Source organism: Prionailurus viverrinus, chromosome D1 (genome assembly GCF_022837055.1).
Source record: "Prionailurus viverrinus isolate Anna chromosome D1, UM_Priviv_1.0, whole genome shotgun sequence".
Lineage (NCBI taxonomy): Eukaryota > Metazoa > Chordata > Mammalia > Carnivora > Felidae > Prionailurus > Prionailurus viverrinus.
The window spans coordinates 1,922,172-1,942,859 of NC_062570.1; the positions used below are offsets into that span (position 1 = coordinate 1,922,172).

A 20,688-nucleotide genomic window follows, 5' to 3' on the forward strand; every position below is an offset into this window, starting at 1 on the left:
TCAATTCCATTTGCAACTGCAATTAGGTACCTAGGAATAAAGCTAAACAAAAAAGTAAAGATCTGTACTCTGAAAAATATAGAAGGCTTATGAAAGAAATTGAAGAGGACACAAAGAAATGGAAAAACATTTCGTGCTCATGGATTGGAAGAACAAACATTGTTAAGATGTCTATACTACCTAAAACAATTCACACATTTAATGCATTCCCCGTCAAAATGCCACCAGCATTGTTCACAGAGCTAGGACAGACCTAAAATGTGTATGGAACACAAAAGACCCCAAATAGCCAAAGCAGTCCTGAAAAAGAAAAACAGAACTGGAGGCATCACAATTCTGGGTTTCAAAGTATATTATAAAGCTGTAGTCAGACTGTATGGTACTGGCATGAAAACAGACACATAGATTGATGGAACAGAAAAGAAAACCCAGAATGGACCCACAATTATATGGTCAACTGATTTTTGATGAAGCAGAAAAGAATAGCCACTGGATGAAAGACAATCTTTTCAAGAAGTGATGTTGGGAAAACTGGACCACTTCCTTCTACCACGTACAAAGAATAAATTCAAAATGGATGAAAGACCTAAATGTGAGACAGGAAACCATCAAAATCTTCGAGAAGAACACAGGAAGCCACCTCTTGACCTTGGTCAGAGCAACTTCTTACTAGAAATGTTGTTGGAGACAAGGGAAACCTACTGATACTTCATCAGAATAAAAAGCTTCTGCACAGGAAAGGAAACAATCAACAAAACTAAAAGGCAACCTACAGAATTGGAGAAGATACTTCCAAATGACATATATGATAGTTATCCAAAAGCTATAAAGAACTTAGCAAACTCAACATACAAAATACAAAAAAAAAAAAAAACAAAACAAAACAAATAACCCATTTAAGAAATGGGCAGAATACATGAATAGACAGTTTTCCAAAGAAGACATCCAGATGGCTAACAGACACATGAAAAGATGCTCAACATCACTCATCATCAGGAAAGTATAAATCAAAACCATGATGAGATACCACCTCACACCTGTCAGGTTGGCTAAAATTAACAACACAAGAAACAACAGGTGTTGGCAAGGATGCACTGTTGGTAGGAATGCAAACTGGTGCAGCCACTCTGAACAGTATAGAGGTTCCTCAAAAAGTTAAAAATAGAACCACCCTAGAATCCAACAGTTGCACTCCTAGGTATTTATAGGTATTTACACAAAGGATACAGATACACTAATTCCAAGGGATAGATGCATACCAATGTTTATAGCAGCACTATCATTAATAGCCAAATTATAGAATGAGTCTAAGTGTCTACCAACTGATGAATGGATAAAGATGTGGCATATGTATACAATGGAATATTATTCAGCCATCAAAATGAACGAAATCTTGTCATCTGCAATGACATGGATGGAGCTAGAGTGTATGTTGCTAAATGAAATAAGTCAATCAGAGAAAGACAAATACCATATAATTTCACTCATGTGGAATTTAAGAAACAAATCAGATGAACATATATGAGGGGAAAAAGGAAAGGCAACAAACCAGAAGAGATTCTTTTTTTAATTTTCCAAAGAGACTCTTAACGACAGAGAACAAGCTGAGCATTGGTGGAGGGAGGGAGGTGGGCAATGGACTGGATGAGTGATGGGCATTAAGGAGGACACTTGGGAGGAGCACTTGGTGTTGTGTGTAAGTGCTGAATCACTGAATTCTTCTGAAGCCAATATTGCACTCTATGTTAACTAATTACAATTTAAATAAAAAGTTGAAAGAAAATATATTGTCACTGAAGTTTGTTATTGTTGACAGGCATGTAACCCTTACAGATCTCTGATTCTTACCTGTACTGAATCTTAGCGAGTGAGGTTTAAATCTCGTGTGTGTGTGTGTGTACAATATCTATAATTTTAAAAAAGTTTCCAAATGCTAGTGACCCCCAAATTTATGTATCTAGCTCAGACCTGTTCTCTAAGCCCTAGGTTTTTGTGTCCAACTCTTTATATGTGCCAGTTTGTTTCAGAAATGACTGAAAACCCCTGTGTTCTGGGTGTGAGCCTTAGAGCACAGACTTCTCCAGAGCATGGGTTTTTTCTCTTTGCTTCAGTGGTAGATTCTCACCGACCAGACAGTGCCTGGTGTGCAGCAGGCCCTCAGTAGCTTCCAGTAGCTTCTCCTCTCTCCTTGTACACAAATTCTCTAACTTTATTGTCCTAAGTGTCCATGTACTTACTTCTTCCTGTGTGTTCTACTCCCCGCTCCCCACCAGGGCAGGGGTGCCTTAGCTCCTGGATGAGCTCAGACCTCTTTCTTGTGCAGACCAAGTACGACTCCTTGCATCAAGCACGTTGTAGTTGTAGCCTGTAGTTGGAGGTGTGTTTGAGTGGTGGATTGTGCCCACCCACTTTTCCCCCTCTGCCCACATTTTACTGACAGCCACCTGAGGGCAGAGATTATGTTTCGGTTCATTCTTTCATTCCCAGTGCGTTACATATAACATGCATTTTGTACATATTGTTTTGAATGATTAATGGATGAAATTTGTTTTGATATTCCTAAATACTATTAAATTCTAAATAGATTTTAGTTTCAATGCATTACATTAAACTAAATTAGTTAGAGTGATTGGAAGTACCATCAGAATTTTTTTTACTTTTTTCATATTTTTATAAAACCTAGAGCTCTATGAATGTTCTTTCTATATAAGCATTGTAGCTTTTAGCTGCAAGTTTATAATTTAGTTCCAACATGAATGCTTCATGGGTGAAATGTACAGGAAATAATGCTTTATTTTTGGGCCTTTAAAAAATTTTTGTAACATTTCTTTTCTCATGTTTATTGACAAAACTCACAAGTCTGAAAGATAAAATTATAGAAAATATCTCACTGAATACACTGTACTTAGATTCCAAAATTTACTATACCAATTTGTTCTCTCTGTGACTGAATTGCCACAATGCTTAAATGATAAAAACTATTCTAGTATTAAAAGTGCTTGGCATGCTGTGATGTCAGTAAATTTCTTTTAGAAAATTACTGTTACTTTAGAGTTACTGTTTTTATTAAAAAGTTTTGGGAGTTTTCCTTTTATTAACATATTTTGAACATTCTTAAGATTATAAAGTCGATGATGCCTACATGTGTATCTTTGAACACTGTTTGTAGGTCTTTAATATTTGTAAATTTGTTTTTATAGGGTTGGACCAAGTTTTATGAGTTTTCTTTATCAGATCTTCGGGCTGGATACAGCATTATTGACAGGCTCTTTGATGGTAAGTTCTAATGATAACTGTCCTCTCTGATATTAATGGGAAAATTTTTTTGAGGTCTTAATAGCAGTGTGGTTTTTTCAAAATTGACTTCCTATCATGAAACTTGTTTTTGCTTTTCATTTTGTGTTTTATGTCCTGGCTGCTGTGCTTATGTTAGTGGCTAGTTCTCTATCTGTGATGGTCATTAGTTTTACATGCCACAGTTTTCTGATCTTTCTGTAGGTCTCAGGAAGCCAAAACCTGGAGAGACGTTGTCTTCACTTTGTGGCCTTCCTAAGTTTCAGGCTTAGGAAGAATTGTTCAGCTCTCCGGAACTGTGAAATCGGGGACTATGCTAGACTAACGTCAGTACTACACATCTGTAGAATCTAAACTTATGGTTAAGTAGGAGTTAAGGATCAAGGTGCAAATAATAGACTGTAATAGACAAGATCACGTGATGTGATCGGTTGAGGCCATCCTGCCCTCTGCCCTCTGATGTGTATTGTGCAGGGGTGCAGGGGCACGGCAGGGGACGCGAGGGTTTAGAGCAGGGATGGGTTGGAGGAGAGAATATATTCATAGGGATCTCAAACTTAAAAATGCCCCTGCAGCCCCACCAAGCCCTTCCCTGAATCCTCCGTTTCAGTAAACACCACCACCAGTCGTGTGTTTGTTCAGGGTCAGAACCTGTGAACCACCTGGGTTCTTTTTCTCATCCTTAAATGTCCAGTGTCTGGACAATTTCTGTCCCTTCTATGTCCAAACCAGATCCCGATTCTCCTCACTGACTCAGCCTCCTCAGTGCTTGCTGGTCCGAGAAGAGCCACTTATGCAGGCTTCTTTGTGATCAGCGCTCTCTGAAACATTCGCCACGTGTAAACCAAGCGTTGAGAAAAGTAAAATGAGGTACACGTCGTCTCTGTTTAAAACCTACAGCCACCTTAGTCCTTTCTTTTCCTCTGACAGGCCAGGCCTGTTCTCACTGAAGTTCTTGGTGGGTGCTCTTCTGAAGTGCCTCTGTCCCAGACCTCTACATGATCCCTTTGTTCACATCTCCGCTTCGGGGCTCTTCTTCAGAAAAGCTTTGCGTTACCACCAAATCTAAGTCATTGTAAAAGCTCTTCTCTACCCACTTGTTCTGTTGCGTTGTTGGAGCATGTCAGTGCGACCTTGTTCATCTATCCCCACTAGAGCGCCATCTACCTTAAAGCAAAGTTTTTGGCTGTATGTCCTTAATGCCTGTAGCAGGACCCAGAGTAGACACTCAGTTATTGTTAGTTGAATTAATATCAGACACCAGAAATTATTCTGTAGCATATCTTTGGCAGAATGATAGGGATGGACATCTAGTATGTAGCCAAGTCCCAGTTTAATTTATATGTTTATGACATTAAAGTTTTAAATGATATATGTACAAAAAGTACTTATAAGATCATATCTCAGTGAAATTTCCAGAAAATGAGCAGTCTCATGTAGCCAGCACCTTAATCAAGAAATAACATCACCAGTAATTCTGATTCCACTCTATCTTATGCTGCCTTACGGTCATGACCATCCCCAACCCCCACCGCCACCCCCACTGCCCTGTCCCTCCGCTCCTGTGGTAAACACCAGGCATCTATCTCTTAACTATATACAGCAATTTTGCCTGTGTTCGTACAGCTGGGATCGTACGTCACGTACTGCTTAGTCCTTAGGTTCTTTCAGTTCACGTCGTCTTGAGAGATTCATCTGTATGGTTACATGCAGGTACAGGTCATTTATTCTCAGTGCAATATAGTGTGTCATTCTTTGATCATGTGACTTCTGTCGGTGGACATGTGGGTCCTGTGGGGTGGTGGTGATCTCGCTGCTACCTTCAGTAACAATTTGGATATGTTTGTGTTGAGTCTGTATGTAGGGGTAGGTGGGACATTCGTTTGTTCACCATTAGTGAATGCCAAATAATATTCTAAGTGAGTTTTTCTGCATGGTACAGATTTCTCAATTACACGTGGTAAAAGTGTATATGAACTTAAAATTTAGTAAATGGGCATATGTTGAATCTTTGTAATTAACCCCAGTTCAACAGAGTGTTACCAACCTTCCAGAAGCGCCTCCCCTGCTCCTTGATACACATGACCCCACAGTGCCCTAGTGCTTGCCAAGGGTAGCCACTTTTCTGACTCTTCAAGTGATTGTTTTCAGTATTAATACAGTATGTACTAAGACTTTAGCTTGCATTGAAACTTGGTCATTTTCCTTTTTCTTTGTATGTTCAAGTTTTTCTTTAAAATTTTTAATGTTTATTTATTTTTGAGAGTGAAAGAGACAGAGTGTGAACGGAGTAGGGACAGAGAGAGGGAGACACAAAATCTGAACCAGGCTCCAGGCTCCCAGCTGTCAGCATAAAACCCGACATGGGGTTTGAACCCACAAACTGCGAGATCATGACCTGAGCTGAAGTCGGACGCTTAACTGACTGAGCCACCCAGGTGCCCCTCAAATGTTTCTTTAAATTCCTTTTAGTTAGGGGCACCTGGGTGGCTCAGTCGGTTAAGCCTCTGACTTGGTTTCAGCTCAGGTTATGATCTCATGATTCATGAGATAAAGTCCTACGCCAGGCTCTGTGGTGACAGCATGGAGCCTTCTTGGGATTCTCCCTTTCTCTCTGCTCCCCCCTGGCTTGTGTTTACTCATTCTCACTCCTTCGCTTGCTCGCTCGCACTCTGTCTCTCTCTCTAAAATAAATAAATAAACTTTAAAAATAAATAAATTCCAATTAATATGCACTGTAGTGTTGGTTTCAGGAACTTAATTTAGTGATTCATCACTTACACACAATGCCCAGTGCTCATCACAGGTGCTCTCCTTAGTCCCCATCACTAATCTAGCCCATCCCCCACCCTCTTTCCTCCATCGACCCTCAGTTTGTTCTCTGTCGTTAAGAGTCTCTTGTGGTTTTTTCCCCTCCTCTTTTTATTCCCAACTTCCCGTAAGTTCATCTGTTTTGTTTCTTAAATTCCACATATGAACGAAATCATATGATATTTGTCTTTCTCTAATTGTGCTTAGCATAATACATTCTAGTTCCATCCATGTCCTTGCAAATGGCAAAATTTCATTCTTTTTGATGGTTGAGGAATATTCCATTGTATACATACACCACAACTTCTCTATCCATTCATTAGTCAGTGGACACTTGGGCTATTTCCATAATTTTTCAAAATGCCTTAAACTTTATTTTATTTTTATAGTATCACTATGAGATCATCATTATTAGTGCCCTTTGAGGATGAGGATACCAAAACAAGGAGTTTGAATGATTTGTCATTATGTTTGACACTTGTGATGGAGTTAATTAATAGCCTCACATTATTTTTTACACATATCACACCATTGAGTTGTTGTGAATAAGAGGCCCGTGCTTTAAAGTGATAGTGCATCTCATGGTAAAAATCTAACTGTATAATCTTAGGATTCTAGAATTTCTTCGCATGTACACAATTAAGTACAAAAAAAGGAAAAAGCTCTAATTATATGGGTGAGAAATTATGTAGCTCATAAGACCCGGGCCACATGTATAATCTTGATGCCTGAGTTTCCTGATCTGTAAAATAGGGTGATAGCAGATGCATGTCCATTGATTCAATTTTTTTTTTTTAATTTTTTTTTTCAACATTTATTTATTTTTGGGACAGAGAGAGACAGAGCATGAACGGGGGAGGGGCAGAGAGAGAGGGAGACACAGAATCGGAAACAGGCTCCAGGCTCTGAGCCATCAGCCCAGAGTCTGACGCGGGGCTCGAACTCACGGGCCGCGAGATCGTGACCTGGCTGAAGTCGGACGCTTAACCGACTGCACCACCCAGGCGCCCCCATTGATTCAATTTTTGAGAAGGTTGAATGAGAAAAGCCCCCATGAAGCATTTGATATTTAGTACATTGACTGTATTGAGTAAGTTAGCAGTAATTGACTGTTTTTGCTATTGCTATGATTTCAGTTCTGGTTTTTTAATCTTAAAACTCACCTTGAGAACAGTGGGTGTAAGACACATAAGGTCTTAAAAGTTATATAAAATATATTTTACATAATAGTTAGTTGTATTTTAAAGATTGAAGGTCCATTAATGTTTCTCTGTGCCCTGGTGGCCTACCTATGCATGAATGGCTTTTCCATTACTAATCTATTACTTAGTAAACAGCAAGGTAGCACTAGAAAATGGAGTCCTGGTGAAGTCCCTTGTTATAGCTGTTTGGCCACTTTTGATCATAAGATGTAGGCAAGAAGCAACTTTAATCAGTCTTCCATGCTGCAGACGCCCTGTCCTGCGGGAGGCCACCTCGATCACCTGTGTGCTGTGGCCTGAAATAGCACAGACATCCATCTTTGTGCGATCTCGGACTTTACAGTAATCAAATGCAACTAGACCAGCCCTGCTGGTAGTGAGGGGAACCAGCCACTATAAATGTAATGGTTTCCTATAGTTACTGCGGACGCGAGGTTTAATTCTTACGTTTTAAAATTACCACTGAACTGTGGTTAAGAGAATGCTTTTGTCGCAGAATGAAATAATGACTTGAGAGTCTCGTGTTGTTTTATACTACATTTCTTTACTAGAATAGGAAATGGACAGTTGACTGTTAAAATCAGGACATTTAGAAGATTACAATATGTGAAGTGATTTTTTCAAGTTTCCTTATTCAGTTTTTTTTTTATGAACTGAGATTTTCATCGTTATATAAAAATAGGCTTTGGATATATTCTAAATAGGACTTTCCCATCTGAGGAGGCAGTGCTGTGTGGTCGATAAGAGTACAGCTTTGGGTCCAGATCTTTGGGACTGAGTGACTTTCTGATTTTGGTCACTCAGCCTCTATTCCTCAATTTATTCATCAGTATAATTAGATCTTTTCAATATTTCTATGTTATGAGGCTTAAGTGACATTTGGGGAATTTTACTTGCTTAAATCTCAATACATACTAGCCATTCTATGATTATATTAATATTAATTATTATTAAGAATGTATTAATGAGCTTTACATAAATATTAGTGAGATTGTAAGGAATGATTTAACTTGGTTAAATGTATATTGTCATATCCTATAAATATAACTGGAGCCAAGAATTTAGTTAATATCTCAGAATAATTTAGAATATTTTTAGAATATTTCTAATATGTTAGAAATAAAGCTAATAAAAGTTTGCTTTAAAATTCTAGGTACCAAAGATGTTCAGTGGGAATTTTTACACGGTTTACTTGAAAATGCTATTTATGGCGGACGCATAGATAACTATTTTGACCTTAGAGTTCTTCAGTCATACCTGAAACAGTTTTTTAATTCTTCAATAATTGATGTTTCAAACCAAAGGAACAAGAAAAGTGTTTTTCCATATTCCATATCTCTCCCCAAATCCTGCAGCATTCTGGTAGGTAAAATTCATCGTGTGTAATCTATTCCCAAATACCTGAATCCTTTTCTTAAATTGTTGAATACATACATGTTTATTTTCAAATGCACAAGTAATTCCCTTTCACAACTATGGGTTATTGTTATGCACTGTGCGGCCTATTTCTGGTGTCTTCCACACTTGTGAATACTTACAGGAGATTGATTGATGATAACCGAATGCAGTGTGTAGGGAAATCTTGGAGGGAGTGGCCAAGGGAAATGTTACAAATGTAAGAGCACTGTGAAGATCCACAAGGAGAGGGTCCATGAGTTCCAAAACTGAAAGAAAGAAGAAACTGAAAGAAGTCCAACACTCTTTAACAAATCTGTCTTCATTTGCTGGCTTATAAATTTAAATCAGCTCTAACCATATGAGGGTTACACTCTTGGTGGCTCTGGTAGTAACGTTGTCATTGAGGGGTATTTACTTTAGCCAGCTGGAGCTTTCCACCTTGAGTCATCCCACAAAAGCCGGTAGGATGAAGTCCTCTTTTCCACAAAGTAGCGCAAAATGTGGCCCGAAGATGTCAAGTCTCGTTTATGTGGCCTCAAACTTATCTTGGCTTAAAGTCCAAATAATGTCCTAGAACATTAAAATCATTTATCTCTTCATGAATTACAGGGATACATATTCAGTTGTATACTTCTCTCGGAATTATGCATTTTTTTGTGTCATCTAAGTATTTTTCAAGAAGATTCTTTTGTTTCAGTGACATAATTGTCAAAAGTAAAAGTTTCGAAATCAATATTGAATATATTACCAAATGTCTTACCTGTTAAGTATCCCGTCTGTTTTGTTTTTCAGTATCTTTCACTCATTTAGTCATGTATTCAGTACATGACTAAGCGCCCCCAAATATCTGTGTGCCTGCCGGTGGCCCTGTTCCAGACCGTGTGGGCACCGGGGGCGTCTGTGGGGCTGACCTCCTAGCGAGAGGGCCTCACCCAGCAAATAGAGGTGTCACATGGCTATTCATGGCATGCTCATTTCACACAGTGCACTGACTGGTCTCCCCTCTCTATTTGAGGTTTAAACTGAAAAGTAAAAGCCCCACAGAAAGTGCACATCATTAATGTCCTTGGCAGTGAATTTTATACGCTGAGCATGTGAGTGTAACCAGTGCTGGGATCCGGAAACAAAACGTGTCCAGCTCCCCACATGTTCTCCTCCTGCCCCCTGTCATTGCCACGTCCCCCTCACAGATGAGGCCCTTCTAATACCGACGTTAGTTTCACTTGTTTTTGAGCTTTGCGTAAACGCTCTCATGGGGTGTATGTATATCCTTTTGCCTCGAAGTGCGGAGAAATCCGTGTGGACGTGCAGCTGCATGTTACGGAAGAAACGTGTCGGTGTACAGTTGTCGGGGAGAGCAGACGTAGCCAGTAGAGATGAGAGAGGTTGACAGCCATTTTGAAATGAACAAAGGGAAGTGATAGACAAAAGTTGCTCTGTATTTATAGGATGATTTGTGAGAATCAGTGTTCGGCTTTCTGTCTAGTAGAGTCCTACAGAAGGAGGAAGCCAGAGCTTCCCGGGCGGGTGACGACACCTGCGTGTGCCCTACACTGCACACGCATATACAAGCCTGCCCTGGGTGCTCCTGTACGCACGTGCTTACACCCCTCTATGTATTGGGATTCGATGGTTTGACGAAGTTAACCAGTGTTCGCTTACAGACAGGATGGGAAAGATTTCCAAAAAAAAAAAAAAAAGCATGCCTTTCCAAAATTTGACAGTTTTGCAGGCCCTGGGCTTCCTGGAGTTCAACTGTTGCCCTGGAAATAGTTGTCAGACAGCCGCCAAGGATGGGAAAGAATGCTGGAGTCTCTTTAACAGCTGTTCCTCCTAGTTCAGCAAGAATGGTGTAGATGCACACGCAGTGTCCCCTTGAAAATAATTCGTTCTTCCTGACAGCAAGCAAACAAAACAGGTCTTAACCTTGAGCCAAACCGAATAAATTCTCCCTCTTGGTCCACACTTAGGTTTCTCATCTAGAGTTTTGACTCTAACTGTGCTTGGTAAATTGAGCCTTTGCAATGCTGACAGTAATTTGGGGTGAAATGAGAGGATTATCAGTGCATTTCATTACACTTCACCAGCGGACTGAGGACTGACTGTGTAATGGCTTTATGGAAAGTGTTTACAGAGAGCTTTTTGCTTTCCAGAGTAAGCGTATGGAGGTTTCTGGGGTGTCAGGAATATTTATCTTAGGGTAAGTGGAGCTGCGCTCTGCACATCGGTCGTGGGTCGGACGCATGGTAAGTAATCACGGGGCTTTCCTGGAAACATGTTATGTGACATCTGACACAGTAGCCACAGCCACTCAGGTAGTTCGGTTTAATAAGTACAGGGTCCCTTCGAATGTGCGGAGTTGAATGTAAAAAATCCAGTATCACATAAGCTAGGGATGAACAAGTGGTAATGAGCATATTTTCTGAAGATGACTGAGTGTTACCCAGACTGAAAGGGAGATTGACCTGGAAAGCGTAATCATGTGAATAACCAATACTTCAGTACTTGCCAGTATCTGATTTCAGTGGTTGTAAGTTCAGTGCTTACCGACAAGCTGGTTTCCACTTGTTCACATTTAGGACTACCGTGCTCTCATCGAAAAGCTTCCGGAGGATGACAAGCCTAGTTTCTTCGGTCTTCCTGCCAACATTGCTCGCTCGGCCCAGCGCATGATCAGTTCTCAGGTAACCTAGGACAAGGGGTGCTGGAGGGAAATGTCGCTCGGGAGCCTGAGAGCAACAGCATGAGACTTGCTTTAATCTACAGACCCCACAAGCTCATACTGAAAATTTTTATTTTATTTAGCACAGTACATTCCGGTCCCACCCTAAATAAATTTTAAAGGAGCCAAATGGCTCTATATTAAGAGATTTGTTAAAATCAGTAAAATAACACACTGAACACTATTGCCTCATCCAAAATACATGTATTTTACCTCTTGTGATTATTTTCAGGCTGCTTTTTTTTAAGTTTTTAAATGCCAATTCCCGAATTTTTAACCATACAGTGTAGTACTAGTTTCAGATGTACAATGTTGTGACTGAACACTTGCACACATCACCTGGTGTGTGTCACCACAAGTGCCCTCCTTCACCCCCATCCCCCACCCACCTCCCCTCTGGTGACCAGCAGTGTGATCTCTAGAGTGAGGAGTCTGCTTCTTGTTGCCCTCTCTTTTCCTTTTGTTCACTTGTTTTATTTATTAGATTCCACACATGAGTGAGATCCTATGAGATTTGTCTTTCTCTGACTGACTTATTTCACTTAGCATAACACACTCTGGTTCCATCCACGTCATTGCAAATGGCAAGATTTCATTCTCTTTGATGCCTGAGTAATATTCGTGTGTGTGTGTGTGTGTGTGTGTGTGTGTGTGTGTGTGTGTACACACCACATCTCCTTTATCCATTCATCAGTCGAGGAACAGTTGGGCTCTCTCCGTATTTTGGCTGTTGTCGATAGTGCTGCTGTAAACATCTTCTTTGCACCTTTCTATGTAAGATAAACCTTTTTAAACATAACAGGATACTGCAGAAGAGTCAAAACTTCCTTAATTATTAGAAAATGTATTGGCCTTCCTTACTGCGTGTGTCAAGAATTCAAAAGATTGAAATAATTTCTTTGGAAAATGACTAAAGACTATTTTTCAGTGTCTGTTATTTTACCTGGCATGCCTTTCATTTAACATCCAACATTGCATTTTTAAGCCATCTTTTGGCATTTTACGATTTTTTTGTTTAGGTCAGTGTTGGCGTTTCCTTTTTAAGAAAGAAAAAATGAGGAAATGGAATGAATAAGCAGCTTGCAAGTTAACAGGATTCTAATGACATGTTTTCCTGGTCTTCTCAATGCTAGCCAGGTGTGATTGCTTGAGGCGGTGCATCACAGGATCGCCTAGTGTGCTTTACACGGGATGTTTCAGCCAGAGGCTCCTCCCAGATTTAATAGTGGAAGCATGAATCACGTAGGCATTGTATAAGAATCATGATCTGGGAATAAAGGAGAAAATTAGGATGTTTTGAGGAAATGAAGGCTAGTTCTGGTCATAAGACATTAGGAGCAAGGAGAAAAATAGATTCGAAAACTGGTTTGTAGAATCCCTTTTGTCTCAGAACAGTTAGTTTTCCTAAAATGATGTCCTGTACTGTGTGCACTCCTGACATCATATTACTAAGCAGTGTCAGTCAATAGCTTTACTTAGGTCTTTTTTAAATCGTGATTTTTGTATTCTCCCACATAGTGTCGTTTAGGTCCTTGTTAATACACGTTTATCATGACGATGGTAGTGTGGGTGGTAGTGGTGGTGATAGTTTCGTACTTACCTGCCTTCCGAATTTGGCTTTGCTAATAAGCACTTTACATGTATTACCTCATTTAACTCTGAAAACAATACTGTGATATGAGGGTCATTATTGAACTCACTTTACAGTTGAGAAGATCGAGGCCACAGGAGATTATTTTTCCCAGGATCACACTCTTAGTAGGTGAACGAACCGGGTCAGTGAGCATGAGTTCACGTGCACACGGCCCGGCCTGCCCCCACGGCGGTTCCAGCCCTCTTCCATCATGAGAGTCCATACTTCTCTCCATAGAGGTTTCCTGTTTCGCAGCGCCTCCTTTTCGTGGGGGAGAAAAACCCTTTCGCTAGGTAAACGTCTTTGGTAAAATAGTCTTTTTTGCATTTTGTCACCTGTTGACCTAGGAACTCAGGTCATATCTTAATCACAAACATGTGTTTTAATAAACTTTATGAATGGGAAGTCTGGAAGATAAGTGAATAAATTAATGAAATATTTGAAAAGTTAAGAAAATCTCAAGTATCTTGACATTAAAATGTAATGCAGTTTAAATCAACTGCCCGTGGAGTATTATCCGGCATCTGTATTCTCAGGAATCCTTCAGAGCTTAGAAATTGCTTTATAGCTAGACTTAAGAGTCTTTAGCGCAAGCAACAGTTTTTACAGAAATAATTCCCTAATTCACTGCTTCATGAAAGATGTACCACTTCTTCATTGTGATTCAAAAGTGCCATCGTGATTTTATAGTGAATATTGATTACAAGACTAAGTAGAATTTGTGTCCATTGTTGATCTAAATACCGTGGTACCTGCGTATCTTAAACTCATGGTGATACCTTAAACTCGTAGAGGATGAGGCTGTGTAGAAGAGGGGCCACCGTGACTCCTGCCCACGTAGTGTGTGCAGTGGGACAGCATCTGGCACTGAGGCTGGTGGAGATCAGGTAGTCGCTACAAATGTTCATTCACTTTGCAAAGAATTGAGAAAGTAGCGGCATAAAAAATTACAGCTGCAAACAAGTGAATAAGACCACGTGATGGATGAAGGAACCTCATAGTATTTCTAAGGCTTGGGGATTAAAAATTCCCACCAGAAATTGGATATTAAGGTATGTAAAATCGATAAGGAATGTGAGGCTTTAACCATATTGGTGAAACCTCAAAGCCAGAATGAAGTACTCGGAGAAGTAACAAGGGTATCTACTTGGTTCTTGTGGGAGCTGTGGTCCGTAACCACGCGCACTTGTCTGCTCCAGTGACACCCAGCCCCGGTCTGTGACTCTACCTCTTTACATTACTGTTCCCTTCACAACAACGGGCCATCGGTCTGTAAGATCTCAGAGATCCAAATCTGTTGTTTTCTCTTTCTTTTTCCCAGATTTGTCTCCTTATCACTGTAAAAGCAACAGACCCATGTCTTTACCGTTTCTTTTTTCTTTTCTTTCCCTCTTTTTATATTTAACTGTTCACCCACGATTGCGGATGTAGATTAATCCTCACACTGACATAATTGTTTTTCTAAGTTAAAGCTTGGAAAATGTCTGAGGGTGGTGGTGCTGGCCACTTACATGAGAATTATTTGGCAAGTTTATCTTCAATAGGTGGATTGCTAAGCAGCATCCAAGATGTGTAAAATTGGACTGTTGAGGAGCGGGGCTTTGGAATCTGTTTTGGCATGAATTCATAGGCACCCTCAACTTTGAAAGCATCTGTACTACAGTTGTGAGAAACTGAGAATTTCTCACGTTGCTATTCTGAGTCGCACAAAATCCTCATATTCGTTCATCCCTGGATATCTGCGTGGCTTGCTCTTTTATTCCCTTTAGGTGACATCATCACAAAGGCCTTTCAGACTTACTGTAAATAGCAACTTCCCGCAAACCTTAGTATTACTTCTCCTTTGAATGGGCTTCATTTTTCTCTTAAGATGCATGTTTCTGCAGGACCTGTGTGTGTTTCTTTAGTTCTGAAATTTTTACTATCTTTTCAAAACACTGTCTTTGATCTATATAAAAGATTACATATGTAACATTTATATATATAAATATATATAATTCATTTTTTTTTTTTTAATTTTTTTTTTCAAAGTTTATTTTTTTGGACAGAGAGAGACAGAGCATGAACGGGGGAGGGGCAGAGAGAGAGGGAGACACAGAATCGGAAACAGGCTCCAGGCTCCGAGCCATCAGCCCAGAGCCTGACGCGGGGCTCGAACTCATGGACCGCGAGATCGTGACCTGGCTGAAGTCGGGCGCTTAACCGACTGCGCCACCCAGGTGCCCCTATAATTCATATTAAAAAGTATGATGATGTAATGAGACTCATGAAGCAACAAGCAAGAACAAGGATATTACCAATAGCTTAAATCAACTTACAAGATTCTTCTGTTCATCTCCCTTTCTGCTAAAGGAGCTACCATTCACTTTTGTTTTAAACTTCTTTAATACCTTTGTACTTCTTAAACACTTGTATTACATGCATGCATTTACACACACACACTTGTTCTTACAAGTATATTGCTTCCTTTAGATAATTAAAAAAATTTTTTTTAGGGGCGCCTGGGTGGCTCAGTCAGTTGAGCTTCCGACTTCAGCTCAGGTCATGATCTCACAGTCTGTGAGTTGGAGCCCCGCGTCGGGCTCCTTGCTGACAGCTTGGAGCCTGGAGCCTGCTTTAGATTCTGTGTTTCCCTCTCTCTCTGACCCTCCCTCGTTCATGCTCTGTCTCTTTCTCTGTCTCTCTCTCTCAAAAATAAACAAATTGTTTATTTTTGAGAGAGAGAGAGAGAGAGAGAGAGAGAGAGCGCGGTCGGCAGGGGGAGCCGGGGGTGGAGAGAGGGAGACACAGAATGTGAAGCAGGCTCTAGCCTCTGAGCTGTCAGCACAGAGCCCGACGCGGGGCTCGAACTCATGAACCATAAGATCATGACCTGAGCCGAAGTTGAATGCTTAAGCGACTGAGCCACCCAGGTGCCCCGCTAATTTTTAAATTATAAAACAGTGTCTTTCATGTGGTATTCTAGGACTAGCATATCTCATTTTACATTATTTTTCTAAGGTGTGTAGGTCACTAGCTTAGCTGTAGTTTCATTCATTATTACTGCAGTGTAATCATACATAACATTATGTATATTACATAGTGTACATATAATTATGTAAATGATGCACTGCTACACACGATGTTGCTGTGTACCTGTGTGTACGTCTCATGGTCTGTCGAGTGCAGGAGTTTCTCACGATGTGCATCCCCAAATGGACCGTGTGCGCGTGGTTTCAGTTCTGTGCTACTGTACACTGTCCCCAGAAGGTCTTGTGTCCACACCCTTTAATTCCCACCAGGTGGTATTTTTGGATGCCTTCATATTTGTTAAACTGATGGGTTACACTGCTATCTTGGTGTGGTCTTAGCTTGTATTTCTTATTTTTGAGATTGAATATCCTTCTGTGTATTTATGGGCCATCCCTGATTTTTAAGTGCAGGGACAGCAGTGAGACAGATGTGTCTGCAGCCCATTTGGAGGGAGCGACATGGTGGGATGTGAGGCCAGGAGGCAGCAGGGGCAGCGGGGGGCCACACAATGATGAGCCTCGTGACTGAGCCACCTTAGGAACTGGCCTGCTGTGTGGCGCTGACCTTGGGGGATAAGACTTGCCAGAGAGCTGGTGTGGGAGGGAGGCCTGTGCTGCTGCTCGAAACTGCCAGCAAGTTTGGGGAGGCAGCTTTTACTGATGAAATCCTTACTAGCTATAATTCATTTAGAAAAAGAAGTTCAATTAAGGTAGCTTACTTATTTTCCTACAAGAGCTATATATTTTTAAGTGCGAGCTACGTATTCAGTTTTTTTTTCCCCCTAACATGGCGTGAAGTTCCAGAACTTTATGATTCTTTAAGACTCAATAGCAGCTTCATAGCAAAGTTCTTAAAAGGATTTGTGTTCATTCTTTTTTTTCTTTTTTTTTATCATGAAATTTTATTGTCAAATTGATTTCCATACAACACCCAGTGCTCATCCCAACAGGTGCCCTCCTCAGTGCCCATCACCCACCTTCCCTTCCCTCCCACCCCCCATCAACCCTCACTTTATTTTCAGTTTTTAAGAGTTTCTTGCGGTTTGGCTCCCTCCATCTCTAACCTTTTTTTTTTTTCCTTCCCCTCCCCCATGGTCTTCTGTTAAGTTTCTCAGGATCCACATAAGAGTGAAAACATATGGTATTTGTCTTTCTCTGTATGACTTATTTCACTTAGCATAACACTCCCCAGTTCCATCCACATGCTACAAAAGGCCATATTTCATTCTTTCTCATTGCCAAGTAGCATTCCATTGTCTATATAAACCACAATTTCTTTATCCATTCATCAGTTGATGAACATTTAGGCTCTTTCCATAATTTGGCTATTGTTGAAACTGCTGCTATAAATATTGGGGTACAAGTGCCCTTATACATCAGCACTCCTGTATCCCTTAGGTAAATTCCTAGCAGTGCTATTTCTGGGCCATAGGGTAGATCTATTTTTATTTTTTGAGGAACCTCCACACTGTTTGCCAGAGCATCTGCACAAGTTTGCATTCCCACCAACAGTGCAAGAGGGTTCCCATTTCTCCACATCCTCTCCAGGATCTATAGTCTCCTGATTTGTTAATTAGCATGACCCTCGAGAAAGTCGAGATAGAAGGAACATACTTAAACATCATAAAAGCCATTTATGAAAAGCCCACAGCTAATATCATCCTCCAGGGGGAAAAACTGAGAGCTTTCCCCCTGAGATCAGGAGCACGACAGAGATGTCCACTCTCACTGCTGTTGTTTAACATAGTGTTGGAAGTTCTAGCATCAGCAATCAGACAACAAAAGGAAATCAAAGGCATCGAAATTGACAAAGATGAAGTCAAGCTTTCACTTTTTGCAGATGACATGATATTACACATGGAAAACCCGATAGACTCTACCAAAAGTGTGCTAGAACTGATACATGAATTCAGCAAAGTTGCAGGATACAAAATATACAGAAATCAGTTGCATTCTTATACACTAATAATGGAGCAGCAGAAAGACAAAGAAACTGATTCCATTCACAATTGCACCAAGAATCATAAAATACCTAGGAATGAGCGTAACCAAAGACATAAAAGATCTGTATGCTGAAAACTATAGAAAGCTTATGAAGGAAATTGAAGAAGATACAAAGAAATGGAAAAACATTCTGTGCTCATGGGTTGGAAGAATAAATTGTTAAAATGTCAACAGTACCCAAAGCTATCTACACATTCAATGCAATCCCAATCAAAATTGCACCAGCATTCTCCTCAAAGCTAGAACAAGCAATCCTAAAATTTGTATGGAACCACAAAAGACCCCGAATAGCCAAAGTAATATCGAAGAAGAAGACCAAAGCAGGAGGCATCACAATCCCAGACTTTAGCCTCTACTACAAAGCTGTCATCTTCAAGACAGCATGGTATTGGCACAAAAACAGACACATAGACCAATGGAATAGAATAGAGACTCCAGAATTGGACCCACAAGTGGATGGTCAACTAATCTTTGACAAAGCAGGAAAGAATATCCAATGGAAAAAAGACAGACTCTTTATCAAATGGTGCTGGGAGAACTGGACAGCAACATGCAGAAGAATGAAACTAGATCACTTTCTTACACCATTCACCAGAATAAACTCAAAATGGATGAAGGACCTGAATGTGAGGAAACCATCAAAACCGTAGAGGAGAAACCAGGAAAAAAACCTCTCTGACCTCAGTCACAGCAATTTCTTACTTGACACATCTCCAAAGGGAAGGGAATTAAAAGCAAAAAATGAACTATTGGGACCTCATGAAGATAAAAAGTTTCTGCACTTCAAAGGAAAGAGTCAACAACACTAAAAGGCAACCGACAGAATGGGAAAAGATATTTGCAAATGACATATCGGATAAAGGGCTAGTATCTAAAATCTATAAAGAACTCACCAAACTCCACACCCGAAAAATAAACAATCCAGTGAAGAAATGGGCAGAAGTCATGAATAGACACTTCTCTAAAGAAGACATCCAGATGGCTAACAGGCACATGAAAAGATGCTCAGCATCACTCCTCATCAGGGAAATACAGATTATGTTCATTCTTAATGATGGTGTTTCTGTTGCTTAAGATTGCGGATTAATCGCTAGTATAATAATTTTAGCAATGTTGGATTGAATGGCTTTTATGAACTCGGCAGCTGCACTTATCCTGACTCAAAACTTTTTTCATCAGTTATTAGGGAAGTCTCAAGTTCCTGGTAAATTTATTTTTTGGAATCAGGGAGCCCAGATGGTCTTCTCTGTTGAATGTATTTCCTCATATTTCAGGAGCTTGTTTGTAAGTAACAGCTTCGCCAACAGCGCCATCAGCAAAGAGAGGTGGTGTGTACTTTCCTGCACCACGTATCGACTTCTGACTGTTAAGTATAGGCTGGTCCTTGTTAGAGTACCTGCTACTTTTCAAGTTCTGAGACCACTCGAGACAAAAACAAAAGGATCAAAAGACATTCTCAGTCTCTTTAGTTTTGTGACTTGCACAATGATGTCATATTTGTTATTTTTGGAAGTTTATAAAGAAACGCTAAGTTCACCAATATTATAAATTTGATGTTTTGCTTACATGTGTTATCGTTTAGTAAGAAGTAAAAATGCCTCTTCATTTGAAAAATAGCTCTTAAAAAGGAAACAAACTTTTATCTTTGCTTGTGAATGGTATTTCATGATCATGAAAGAAAAGTTGAGAAAGAATGTTTTTCTTTATTGAATAATTCTCAATAATAGGGAAGGAATGGCAGAATTTGAAAAATCATTTTTATAAATCTTAATAAAATCACTGATTCATAAAATCACGATTCCCAGTTTGAAACCACTACTTGGAAGATTGATGGGGAAATTTACAAGAGAGAGATTATTTGGTGCTACTTGAACTCAGGGACCGGCCTGCATGCCGACAGCAGTCGAGCATGCTCCCTGTGCCTCCTGATGTGTCACAGGATGAAGTACGCTTCCTGAAAATGTCTTCTAAAAAAGTGAACTTGAATCTGATCGAGATTTTAGAACTAATTTTTTGGTTATCAGGAAACACCAGGGGTTAAGGGAACAAACTAAAAACACTGGATCCAGAATGTGAGACATTCTGCAGGACAACTGACTCAGTTTTATCAACCTGTTAATGACATTCAAAAAAAAAAAAAAAAAAAAAAGGAAGCTCAGAGAAACTGGTCTATGTTAAAGGGACTTAAATACATAAAACTGCATGACCTTTTGTGGATACTGATTCAAGCAATCTGAAACAAATGTTGAGGCCATCAGGGAAATTCTATATGGACTAGGTGTTACGGGACCCAAGGGAATTTTTTTAACAAATGTTTGTTTGTACTGACCCTAAACACCACTTTTCCACTTTCCTGGTTATTCTCTGAACTTCTTAACATTTTTTAAAAATTGTAATTGCATACAATATCCTGTTTCATTTGTACAGTGTAATGATTTGACTTTTGTGTAATTGAGAACCGATCACCATAAGTCTAGCTACTATCTGCTGCCACACAAAATGAATACACTATTACTGACTTTAGATCCCATGCTGTATATTATACCCCTAGCACGTAACTGTCACTGGAGGTTTGTGCCTCTTCATCGCTGTCACCCAGTTTTGTCCACCCTC

The 20,688-nt window shown here is 40.0% G+C and overlaps 1 protein-coding gene across 10 annotated transcripts in view; it reads left to right on the forward strand.

Annotated features, from left to right (window-relative positions):
• Nucleotides 1-20,688, forward strand: part of DYNC2H1 (dynein cytoplasmic 2 heavy chain 1) — a 355,486-nt gene that overhangs the window by 206,616 nt on the left and 128,182 nt on the right. For all 10 annotated transcript variants that reach the window (XM_047878737.1, XM_047878734.1, XM_047878738.1 and 7 more), the window contains 3 exons: nucleotides 3,201-3,276; nucleotides 8,461-8,669; nucleotides 11,285-11,389. In XM_047878737.1, coding sequence (XP_047734693.1) covers nucleotides 3,201-3,276; nucleotides 8,461-8,669; nucleotides 11,285-11,389 — 390 coding nt within the window. The remainder of the gene's footprint in view (nucleotides 1-3,200; nucleotides 3,277-8,460; nucleotides 8,670-11,284; nucleotides 11,390-20,688) is intronic.